Source organism: Salvelinus alpinus, chromosome 11, assembly GCF_045679555.1.
Source record: "Salvelinus alpinus chromosome 11, SLU_Salpinus.1, whole genome shotgun sequence".
Taxonomy (NCBI): Eukaryota; Metazoa; Chordata; class Actinopteri; order Salmoniformes; family Salmonidae; genus Salvelinus; species Salvelinus alpinus.
Genome location: NC_092096.1, coordinates 17,947,085 through 17,959,918, shown reverse-complemented (window position 1 = coordinate 17,959,918; position 12,834 = coordinate 17,947,085). Strand labels below are relative to the sequence as shown.

General features: G+C 40.9%; 1 protein-coding gene across 1 annotated transcript; it reads left to right on the top strand.

The window, feature by feature from the left end:
• Positions 1-468: 468 nt before the first annotated feature.
• On the top strand, positions 469-12,122 carry LOC139533682 (tetraspanin-8-like). The gene is made up of 9 exons (XM_071331969.1): positions 469-743; positions 1,560-1,625; positions 1,898-2,011; positions 2,322-2,396; positions 6,879-6,974; positions 7,934-8,032; positions 8,400-8,510; positions 9,325-9,408; positions 10,388-12,122. Exons 1-9 carry the CDS (start codon positions 684-686, stop codon positions 10,514-10,516), a joined length of 834 nt encoding a protein of 277 aa, XP_071188070.1. The 5' UTR covers positions 469-683; the 3' UTR covers positions 10,517-12,122.
• Positions 12,123-12,834: the final 712 nt, after the last annotated feature.

Sequence of the window (12,834 nt, the reverse complement as noted above, 5' to 3'; positions counted from 1 at the left end):
TCCTGTAGTAGATGCTTGGTTCTGCCAAGACAACAGATAGAAGAGCAGACAATAAGTGCTTTATGAATTCTTAATTCTCTCTCTTTAATGGGGTGTTATTGACATGGAAAACATATGTTTACATTGCCACAGCAAGTGAAATAAACAATAAACAAAAGTGAGAAGAAACAAAAAACTAAATCAACAACAAACTATTAGAAATAAGCAATAAACAACACAAAGGTTTCATAAAGATACAGACATTTCAAGAGTTATATTATCAGATATGTACAGTGTTTTAACAATGAGCAAATCGTTGTAGTACGAATAGTGGGGGAAGATAAATAAACAGATCAATGTTCACAATGTTGTTTGTGCTCCACTGGTCGCCCTTTTCTCAGGGCAACTGGCCACACATCTTGCTGCTGTGGTTGCACATCTCTCTCTAACTTCCGGGAGAGCCCATTTAAAGAAAATATAAGTCAAGTTCATGGGGCGTTGCGTTCATGCGGGCTAGCCCCTCCCATGATACAAAACACCATTCAGCAGCATGTCAACGCACTCTCATGTTGAGAAGAAGAAGAAACAGTTAAAGGAATCGGACAATCTATTTTCTGGACATAAAGATTCTGGGCATCTGTTAGCCCCACTCTGAAGTGAACCGCTTATCCAAACTGTTGATTTTATTATAACCAAATATAGAAATGGGAAGAATACATATCTGCGTAAAACGGGCGTTCATTTTCGTCTGTGTCTTGATCGGGGTAAGTTATCGTCCTGTCTATTGGCCTGTTAATATTCGAGTAGATTTTTTTATAGGAGCAACGTTTTTTAAATGTGAGCAGATTTTTTGTAATTATTGCCGGTTATTTTTGTAACTTCTGCGCACCGTGGGGTCTTCAAGCAGTGAGAGTAGCAGGTCACACGCGAATGAATAAAGAGCGGTGCCACTTTCATCAACAATAATGAGCGGATTGATCTATAGCGCGGAATTGAAAGAATCACGAAAATATAAATGTTGTATTTTATGTTGCAATTAGGCTGCTGGGTTTTAATCTTTCACTGGAACACGTTTTTTAGCTCTGGTTTGTGGCTGTGTTCAGCTTATTCATTTATTTTTCGGCCTTTTAATTCCCCTATTTGTTTATTTGCTCAGTATAATCCTCTAGCGCTGCTACATTCTTTAAAATTATGAGTTATGTTTATTCTCATCTTCAAATAGGCCTCCTGACTATGTTATCACGTTTTTGTCCGAATATTAGGCTACTTAATAACTGATATTAGGTTTTTATAAACAGCCGACTAAGTAAATATTTCAGCTATTAATGTCTTATTCATTTATAATTTCTTAGTCTATTTACACGAGGTATAAGATATGTAAATACAATTTACTGTCTGCTTACAAACCATTTGTAGATGGTGTTGGTGAAGTGTATTACAGAAGTTATGAAGAAATGGATCCCTCAACTCTCCTCTGAAACAAATGACTGTATCAACCTGTACTGTGCAGTATCAGTAGAACTCTCAGGATAATAGCCTGTACATTGTAATGATTGTATCACGTGTTGTGTTCTCTTCAGATCATCAGCACCCTCCTGCTGGCCATCACATTATTTGGACATGGGTACTTCCACCAATCAGAAGAAGTAATTGTTATTTTTATAGCTCCTATTACATTTACTAATTATATCATATCGATTTCATTATATTAATGCTGTGTCCTTCTAACCTGGTCCCAGATCTGTTTGTGCTGTCTTTCAAAGTCCTACAGTGTTTGGTATGACAACAACCATAGAAGTTGGCTATACAGCATAAACAGATCTGAGACCAGGCTAGAGTCCATCAGCATCATTGTAATATTATGATTATAAACCCACAGTTGCCATATCATTAGTCTGGCTTGTCTTCCTACTCACAGATAGAGATTCTGCCAGGGATAGCAATTCTGTATGTCATAGAAGCAGCAACCCTTGTCCTGTCAATCTTGGGGGTCTATGGCGCACGCAAGGAGAAGAAATGGACTGTGGTTCTGGTAAGCTTGCCAAGACCTGTCTCAAAGTGTTAGCCTGATCCCAGATCTGTTGGTTTTGTCTTGGATAATCATCCTAGGAGTTGGTTAGACAGCACAAACAGATCTGGGATCTGGCTACCGACTTGACATCTCCCCTACTGCAAACTGTCCCTTTCTGACAGGTAAGGGCATGCCATACAACTCAACTGAAACCAGTCAACACTTTACCCATGACATGTTTCCCAGAAAGTGTGATCTGGTTTGAAGTGATTTTGGTTTGATTGAACCTTTAGTATTGATTTTGCTTGACAACTCCTATATGTGTGTGTAGTTTTCTGTAGGTATGTCACTGGCCAGCCTATACCTGTTTGTGGAGTGCGTGAATGGATATCAAAGCAAACACGAGGTACAGTAGTCTATATATATAAATATATACACACAGGTAACTGTCAAAATAAAGGAAAACGCCAACATAAAGTGGTTTAATAGGGCGTTGGGACACCACGAGCCAGAACAGCTTTAATGCACCTTGTCATAGATTCTACAAGTGTCTGGAACTCTATTGGAGGGATGCGAGACCATTCTTTCACGACAAATTCCATAATTTCGTGTTTTGTTGATTGTGATGGAAAACGCTGTCTCAGGCGCTGCTTCAGAATCTCACATAGGTGTTCAATTAGTTTGAGATCTGGTGACTGAGACAGCCATGGCATATGGTTTACGTCGATCGTTTTTATGCTCATCAAACCATTCATTGACAACTCATGCCTTTTGGATGGGGGCATATCATCCTATGGGGGCATTGCCATGTTAGCCAGAATTATTTTCATACTGCGCATGGTCCTAAGCATGATGGGATATGAATTGCTTAATTAACTCAGAAACCACACCTGTGTGGAAGCACCTGCTTTCAATATACTCCATGTCCCTCATTTACTCCAGAGTTTCCATTAGCTTTGGCAGTTACCTGTATATATCTTAACTTTCTAACAAAGCAAATCAAATTAAATTTTATTGGTCGCATACACATGGTTAGCAGATGTTAATGCGAGTGTAGCGAAATACTTGTGCTTCTAGTTCCGACCGTGCAGTAATATCTAACAAGTAATCTAACAATTTCACAACAACTACCTTATACACACAAGTGTAAAGGAATGATTAAGAATATGTACATATAAATATATGGATGAGCGATGGCTGAACGGCATAGACAAGATGCAGTAGATGGTATAGAGTACAGTATATACATATAAGATGAGTAATCTAAGATATGTAAACATTATATAAAGTGGCATTGTTTAAGTGACTAGTGATACAGTTATTACATCCAATTATTAATTATTAAAGTGGCTAAAGATTGAGTCTGTATGTTGGCAGCAGCCTCTCTATGTTAGTGATGGCTGTTTGACAGTCTGATGGCCTTGAGATAGAAGCTGTTTTTCAGTCTCTCGGTCCCAGCTTTGATGCACCTGTACTGGCCTCGCCTTCTGGATGATAGCGGGGTGAACAGGCAGTGGCTCGGGTGATTGTTGTCCTTGATTAACCTTTTGGCTTTCCTGTGACATCGGGTGGTGTAGGTGTCCTGGAGGGCAGGTAGTTTGCCCCCGGTGATGCGTTGTGCAGACCTCACTACTCTTTGGAGAGCCTTACGGTTGTGGGCGGAGCAGTTGCCGTACCAGGCGGTGATACAGCCCGACAGGATGCTCTCGATTGTGCATCTGTAAAAGTTTGTGAGTGTTTTAGGTGACAAGCCAAATTTCTTCAGCCTCCTGAGGTTGAAGAGGCGCTGCTGTGCCTTCTTCACCACGCTGTCTGTGTGGGTGGACCATTTCAGTTTGTCCGTGATGTGTAAGCCGAGGAACTTAAAACTTTCCAACTTCGCCACTACTGTTCCATCGATGTGGATAGGGGGGTGCTCCCTCTGCTGTTTCCTGAAGTCCACAATCATCTCCTTTGTTTTGTTGACGTTGAGTGAGAGGTTATTTCCTGACACCACACTCCGAGGGCCCTCACCTCCTCCCTGTAGGCTGTTTCGTCGTTGTTGGTAATCAAGCCTACCACTCAGGTGTCGTCTGCAAACTTGATGATTGAGTTGGAGGCGTGCATGGCCACGCAGTCATGGGTGAACAGGGAGTACATGAGAGTGCTGAGAACGCACCCTTGTGTGGTCCCAGTATTGAGGATCAGCGGGGTGGAGATGGTTGTTTCCTACCCTCACCACCTGGGGGCGGCTGGGCCTGCAGCCTTGCTAGGGTTAATACGTTATAATGTTTTACTCACGTTGGCTGTGATGAAGGAGAGCCCACAGTCTTTGGTCGCAGGCTGTGTCAGTGGCACTGTAATGTCCTCAAAGCGAGCAAAGAAGTTGTTTAATTTGTCTGGGAGCAAGACATCGATGTCCGCGACAGGGCTGGTTTTCTTTTTGTAATCCATGATTGTCTGTAGACCCTGCCACATACGTCTCATGTTTGAGCCATTGAATTGCGACTCTACTTTGTCTCTATACTGACGCTTTGCTTGTTTGATTGCCTTGCTGAGGGAATAGCTACGCTGTTTGTATTCAGTCATGTTTCCAGTCACCATGTCATGATTAAAATTGCTGGTTCACTGTTTCAGTTTTGCGCAAATGCTGCCATCTATCCACGGTTTCTGGTTAGGAAAGGTTTTAATAGTCACATTGGGTACAACATCACCGATGCACTTTCTAAGAAACTTGCTCCCCGAGTCAGCGTATACATCAATGTTGTTGTCTGAGGCTACCCGGAACATATCCCAGTCCACGTAATCGAAGCAATTTTGAAGCATGGAATCCGATTGGTCAGACCAGCATTGGATAGACCTGAGCACGGGCGTTTCCTGTTTTAGTTTCTGTCTATAGGCTGGGAGCAACAAAATGGAGTCATGATCAGATTTGCTGAAGGGAGGGCAGGGGAGGGCTTTGCATGCATCGCAGAAATTAGAGTAGCAATAGTCCAGAATGCTACCAGCTCATGTCACGCATTCGATATGCTGATAGAATTTAGGAAGCCTTGTTCTTAGATTAGCTTTGTTAAAATCCCCAGCTACAATAAATACAGCCTCAGGATATATGGTTTCCAGTTTACATAGAGTCCAAGTGAAGTTCTTTCTAGAGGTCAACCAATTAATCGGCTTAGCCGATCATTAGGGCCAATTTCAAGTTTTCATAACAATCGGTAATCGCCATTTTTGGACGCCGATTATGGCCGATTACATTGCAGTCCACGAGGAGATTGCGTGGCAGGCTGACCACTTGTTACGCGAGTGCAGCAAGGAGCCAAGGTAAGTTGCTAACTAGCATTAAACTTATCTTATAAAAACCAATCAATCTTAACATAATCACTAGTTAACTACACATGGTTGATGATATTACTAGTTTATCTAGCTTGTCCTGCGTTGCATAAAACCAATGCGGTCGGTGCGTGTTAATTTCTCATCGAATCACAGCCTACTTCGCCAAACGGGTGATGATTTAAGAAACGCATTCGTGAAAAAAGCACTGTCGTTGCACCAATGTACCTAACCATAAACATCAATGCCTTTCTTAAAATCAATACGCAAGTATATTTTTTTAAACATGCATAATTAGTTAATTAGTTAATATTTCCTGCTAACATGAATGTATTTTAATTAGGGAAATTGTGTCACTTCTCTTGCGTTCTGTGCAAGCAGAGTCAGGGTATATGCATCAGTTTGGGCTGCCTGGCTTGTTGTGAACTGTGTGAAGACCATTTGTTACTAACAAAGACCGTAATTAATTTGCCAGAATTTTACATAATTATGACATAACATTGAAGGTTGTGCAATGTAACAGCAATATTTAGACTTAGGTATGCCACCCGTTAGATAAAATACGGAACGGTTCCGTATTTCACTGAAAGAATAAACGTTTTGTTTTCGAAATTATAGTTTCCGGATTTGACCATATTAATGACCTAAGGCTCGTATTTCTGTGTGTTTATTATATTATAATTAAGTCTATGATTTGATATTTGATAGAGCAGTCTGACTGAGCGGTGGTAGGCAGCAGCAGACTCGTAAGCATTCATTCAAATAGCACTTTCCTGCGTTTGCCAGCAGCTCTTCGCTGTGCTTCAAGCATTGCGCTGTTTATGACTTCAAGCCTACCAACTCCCGAGATTAGGCTGGCAATACTAAAGTACCTATTAGAACATCCAATAGTCAAAGGTATATGAAATACAAATGTTATAGAGAGAAATAGTCCTATAATTCCTATAATAACTACAACCTAAAACTTCTTACCTGGGAATATTAAAGACTCATGTTAAAAGGAACCACCACCTTTCATATGTTCTCATGTTCTGAGCAAGGAACTTAAACGTTAGCTTTCTTACATCGCACATATTTCACTTTTACTTTCTTCTCCAACACTGTGTTTTTGCATTATTTAAACCAAATTGAACATGTTTCATTATTTATTTGAGACTAAATAGATTTTATTTATGTATTATATTAAGTTAAAATAAAAATGTTCATTCAGTATTGTTGTAAATGTCATTATTACAAATATATATATAATATTCGTCCGATTAATCGGTATCGGCTTTTTTGGGTCCTCCAATAATCGGTATCGGCGTTGAAAAATCATAATCGGTCGACCTGTAGTTCTTTCAGGGTCTTCGAGGTATCTGCTTGGGGGGGATATACACGGCTGTGACTATAATTCAACCTTGAGGCAATGTTTGTTTGATGTTCTGGTAAAAATATATTTGAGAAGTTATTGTATGATGGTGCAATGCATCTGATTCTTGCTAATTCAATGTACTGCATCTGTCCATTTCAAATTCAGAGCTGATTATAGGTTTCAGCTGTGACTATAACACTCAATGTTAACTTGATTCATTTCAAGCTGGAGGAGTTAACCAGAGAGGAACATCTAGCTATGATGCCTCTGAGTGGAGCGAATCAAACTGATTTAGAAGAGCTATACAACATGCAGACTAACGTAAGTCACCTTCATTTAATGCTTCTTATGGTCTCTGCTTGTGCCGATTCAAAGTTTTAGGGTGCCGATTCAAAGTTTTAGGGTGCCAATTCAAAGTCCCAGGGTGCCAATTCAATGTCCCAGGGTGCCAATTCAATGTCCCAGGGTGCCAATTCAAAGTCCCAGGGTGCCAATTCACAGTCCCAGGGTTCCAATTCACAGTCCCAGGGTGCCAATTCAATGTCCCAGGGTGCCAATTCAATCTCCCAGGGTGCCAATTCAATGTCCCAGGGTGCCAATTCACAGTCCCAGGGTGCCAATTCACAGTCCCAGGGTGCCAATTCACAGTCCCAGGGTGCCAATTCAATGTCCCAGGGTGCCAATTCAATGTCCCAGGGTGCCAATTCACAGTCCCAGTGCCAATTCAATGTCCCAGGGTGCCAATTCAATGTCCCAGGGTGCCAATTCAATGTCCCAGGGTGCCAATTCAATCTCCCAGGGTGCCAATTCAATGTCCCAGGGTGCCAATTCACAGTCCCAGGGTGCCAATTCACAGTCCCAGGGTGCCAATTCAATGTCCCAGGGTGCCAATTCAATGTCCCAGGGTGCCAATTCACAGTCCCAGGGTGCCAATTCACAGTCCCAGGGTGCCAATTCAATGTCCCAGGGTGCCAATTCAATGTCCCAGGGTGCCAATTCACAGTCCCAGGGTGCCAATTCACAGTCCCAGGGTGCCAATTCAATGTCCCAGGGTGCCAATTCAATGTCCCAGGGTGCCAATTCAATGTCCCAGAGTGCCAATTCAATGTATGTGTGTCTTTAGGGCCAGTTTTCCTTATGTAAACCAAGGCCTGGACTAAAAGCACTTTCATTGGAGATTTCTCCATGGAGGGTTCTTCCTGGACTAGGCCTTAACTATACCTGGTAAATCGTGTTTTTAAATGTCTGTTGTGCTGTTGTTCTCTTTCCTTCACTTTCAGTTCAAATGCTGTGGGCTCGTACAAGGCTACCAAGACTGGGGCACAGACATCCCCCTCTCCTGTCTCTGTTCTGATGAGGACTCAACAGACTTTAAATGTGTGAGTCTGCTCTGTTGAATAAGTTATCTTGTTGCTGGTGTTGTTATGTGTATGCTGAGGAGGATAGGTTTCAATGTGTCAGTCTGTGTTAAATATGTTATCACACAAATATGAATGTGTTAATCTGTTGTCTTTCGGTAAGAGCAATTGATTTTATTATTTATTTCTAAAACATACGATAAAGACAGTAATAAGACAACCATAAATAAACTGAGGAAGATGTACATGACAATACTCTAAAAGACCAACAAAAAGGATAGAACACATTTGGACCAGACAATTATCATGGATGCCGTGCTGCAGCCCAATAAGACATCATACAGGTAAAGTAAAGCTCTGTTTTAAACCATGTCACATTCTATTTCAGGTTGCTCCTGGTAACAATACAAGATCTGTTATTCACTATCCCAACAGTCATATGTCTGAGGATGATGACCACAAGGCTCTAATGGATGAACACATGCTGGTATATAAAGAGGTAAAACATCAATTAGCCCATGTCAGATAATATCTTTTAGATTGCTAAATTAGTTTTGCGGACAGTTATCTAAACCTGTTATCGTGGTCGAATTACTGACCATGTGGTCCCCATTGATGTTGTTAGTCAGTCTCACTCTCATGTCATATTAAAAACTGCATACATTTCTCACCACCCTATGGCAAAATGTGTAGAATTGCAGCAAACTTGCTTTAAAACGGCAACATTTTCTCTACACCCCATGTTAAAATGTGTAGAATTACACAAAATAAAAAATTCTCTGCTGTCAAGAGGGAGCAACTAAACTGTTTTGCTCGTAATTTTGCTCAAAATGTTTTGCTGGCAGCTGTGTATCAACCAGAATGTCATAATTCTAGTTGGGTCCACAGAGATTTTTAATTTTTTTAATTTTTTTATTTCACCTTTATTTAACCAGGTAGGCTAGTTGAGAACAAGTTCTCATTTGCAACTGCGACCTGGCCAAGATAAAGCATAGCAGTGTGAACAGACAACACAGAGTTACACATGGAGTAAACAATAAACAAGTCAATAACATGGTAGAAAAAAAATAGAAAAAAAGATGACTTGTACAGGACTCATTGATACTGTGTCATAATTCTAGTTGGGTCCACAGAGATGACTTGTACAGGACTCATTGATACTGTGTCATAATTCTAGTTGGGTCCACAGAGATGACTTGTGCAGGACTCATTGATACAATAAACTGATCTTTGTTCAAGTTCTGATATAATACGGACATGTAAAACTCTTGTTTTTCACACAAAATGACAAACTCTTAATTTTTCATTTCTAGCCATGTCTTCCCATCTTCATCTCCTTCATGGGCTATGCAATCAGCCTGATGATAGGAACATTAGTAGCACTTAACGCATTATGGGTATGTATTTCATATCTATGTCTGTACTATTTAACCATTTCAGAGTTGGGGTCCATTCAGTTTTTTCAATCAAATCAATTGAAATTCAATTCCCAAATTGAAAATTGTCCGTAGTTTTTCATGTGTACTTTTCAAGTCAGGAAGTGAATTTCAATTGACTACCTGAATTGAAAGCTTTAGTAGTATTTGTTTCTTATATTTATTACACGCAGGCCGTATGTGGCAGCTAAAAGCTGAATTGCAGTACACAGTACATACAAGTTAACAAGAACAATTAAAACATCTGAAAGTCAGGATGCTAACTGAAGGATGGATGAATCGACCCCAACGCTGTACCATAGTGATGTTTACCGTACCTCTCTATCACACCCCAACGCTGTTACCATAGTGATGTTTACCGTACCTCTCTATCACACCCCAACGCTGTTACCATAGTGATGTTTACCGTACCTCTCTATCACACCCCAACGCTGTTACCATAGTGATGTTTACCGTACCTCTCTATCACACCCCAACGCTGTTACCATAGTGATGTTTACCGTACCTCTCTATCACACCCCAACGCTGTTACCATAGTGATGTTTACCGTACCTCTCTATCACACCCCAACGCTGTTACCATAGTGATGTTTACCGTACCTCTCTATCACACCCCAACGCTGTTACCATAGTGATGTTTACCGTACCTCTCTATCACACCCCAACGCTGTTACCATAGTGATGTTTACCGTACCTCTCTATCACACCCCAACGCTGTTACCATAGTGATGTTTACCGTACCTCTCTATCACACCCCAACGCTGTTACCATAGTGATGTTTACCGTACCTCTCTATCACACCCCAACGCTGTTACCATAGTGATGTTTACCGTACCTCTCGAGTGTAGGCCTATTTGATTTAACCATTATCTATCACACTCAGCACCTGGTCACCTGCTCCTCCATCCTGACTGAACCGTTACTGTGTGTCTGGTCCTCAGGATATTGGAGTTGCCCTGGCCATCACAATACTCTGCCAGATGAGAAGAAAGTTTGATGTGCCACCTGTGATCTTCACCTCTCAACCACCTCAGTACAGAGAGCTGTGTGACACAGCAGAGAGTGTCTGAAATGAAATGGTCCTCTAATGAAGGATACTCAATGCACTAGTCTGAGTGCCAGTCTGTTTGTGCCTCATGACAACTCCTGTCACTCATTTGTGTCAAGCCAAACATGACAATGGGTGACACAGAGTTGACTTGGCAATGACAGCAATGTAGTTGTCATTGGCCAGACCACAAACAGATCTGGGATCAGGATAGCAATGCACTCATATTATGTACATACTCATAATACACTTGAAATGACAACTAGGGACATTGTTAGACATCTCTGTTGTGTTGTCCAAAGTATTACTGTTTAACTCTGGGTCTTCCTTTCCTGTGGCGGTCCTCATGAGAGCCAGTTTCATCATAGCTCTTGTTGGTTTTTGCGACTGCACTTGAAGAAACTTTCAAAAGTTCTTGAAATTTTCCGCATTGACTGACCTTCATGTCTTAAAGTAATGATGGATGGTCGTTCTTACCATAATATGGACTTGGTATTTTACCAAATAGGGATATATTCTGTATATCACCCCTACCTTGTCACAACACAACTGATTGGCTCAAACGCATTAAGAAGGAAAGAAATTCCACAAATTAAGTTTTAACAAGGCACACCTGTTAATTGAGTCTGAAACCTTAAAGATTTAAAATAGTTTATCTGGTGCTTCTCTCTTCAATACAGTTTTCAGTTGGCTCTCTCTCGTTGAACTGACTTGGCTAGTCTTATACAATTCCAAATATCCAACGTACTAAAACACTATTTGTAAAAAGGTATAAATTACCATTTTATCTCATAGATACATTTTAATAATGTAATTCTCAACATATCCCTAAAAACAGCAAGTTAGAATGTTTCCCTTTGTTTCTACTCTGTGTGACTGTTCGTTGGTCCTGTCGCCATTACTACGACAGGCTAGCTTGACTGGAGCTAACTTTAGCCGACGTTAGCTCTATGCTAACAGACTTTTATAAATTAATTAAACTATCAAAACCTCATCAAAAAAATAACAATTATATCATAACACTCCGCTTATCTTGGTGTTTCATATCCTATGTTTTATAACTCGCTCACTCTGATGATAACGTTTAAAATATTTACTTCTCTCTTCAGTTTTCAGTTGTCTCACTCATTCAAATGATTCACTGACTAGGCAGGCTAGCGCTAGAGCCACTGTAGAGAGAGACTGCGTGAAGCAACCACTACTAGAGCAAGTGGCTTCCTCAGAGTGCCGAAACAAGCGGAACACCCATTGACTATAAATAGTGTAAATGATTACAAAATGCCTCAAATGTGGCTACCATATACCTCACTTTCTCCCACATTTCAGGTTGGCAACACAAGGAACCCAAACATGAGCAAAAAACGGTACTATTAAAACAGAAAGTATTACCCCTTTTTTCACAGCAACTATTTCCCTTTTTCTTTACAGAAAACTAAGACCAACAAGTAGCCTGCCTCTGACTTTATCAAAACATTTCCATACTGGTATATAAATTCATCAATATAACGCCAACCAACCTCTTTTGACCTTGGGGGATTTATTTATTTAATGCATTATACTGCCATTGTACTATGATAATTCACAATAAATAAATATGGTACCATATGGTATTTCCAAATACTACACAATCCATGCTTCTTCCCTCCTCCGTTCCTTGGCTTGGAGTAACCACTGATATCATAAGATTTACAGCAGATGTGTTATTTCAGTGATTACTAAAATGGAATGAGCAAGCAACACTGAACCATAAGTGAGAGCACCAGCTGTTCAGGACGACTGTGTGATCACGCTCTCCGTAGCCGATGTGAGTAAGACCTTTAAACAGGTTAACATTAACAAGGCCCCAGGACCAGGATGCATACTCGGAGCATGCACTGACCAGCTGGCAATTGTCTTCATTTACATTTTCAATCTCTTACCCAGTCTGTAATACCTACATGTTACAAGCAGACCACCGTAGTCCCTGTGCCCAAGGACGCCAAGGTAACCTGCCTAAATGACTATCGCCCTGAAACACTCACATCTGTAGCCATGAAAAGCTGTGAAAGGCTTATCATGAATCACATCCACACCATCATCCCAGACACCCTGGACCCACTCCAATTTGCATACCGCCCCAATAGATCCACAGATGACGCAATCTCTATTGCACTCCACACTGCCCTTTCCCACTTGGACAAAAGGAACACCTACGTGAGAATGCTGTTCATTGACTACAGTTCAGCATTCAACACCATAGTGCCCTCCAAGCTCATCACTAAGCTAAGGATCCAGGGACTGAAAACACTCCCTCTGCAACTGGATCCTGGTGAACACCTCTCTCTGCGACGTGGATCTTGG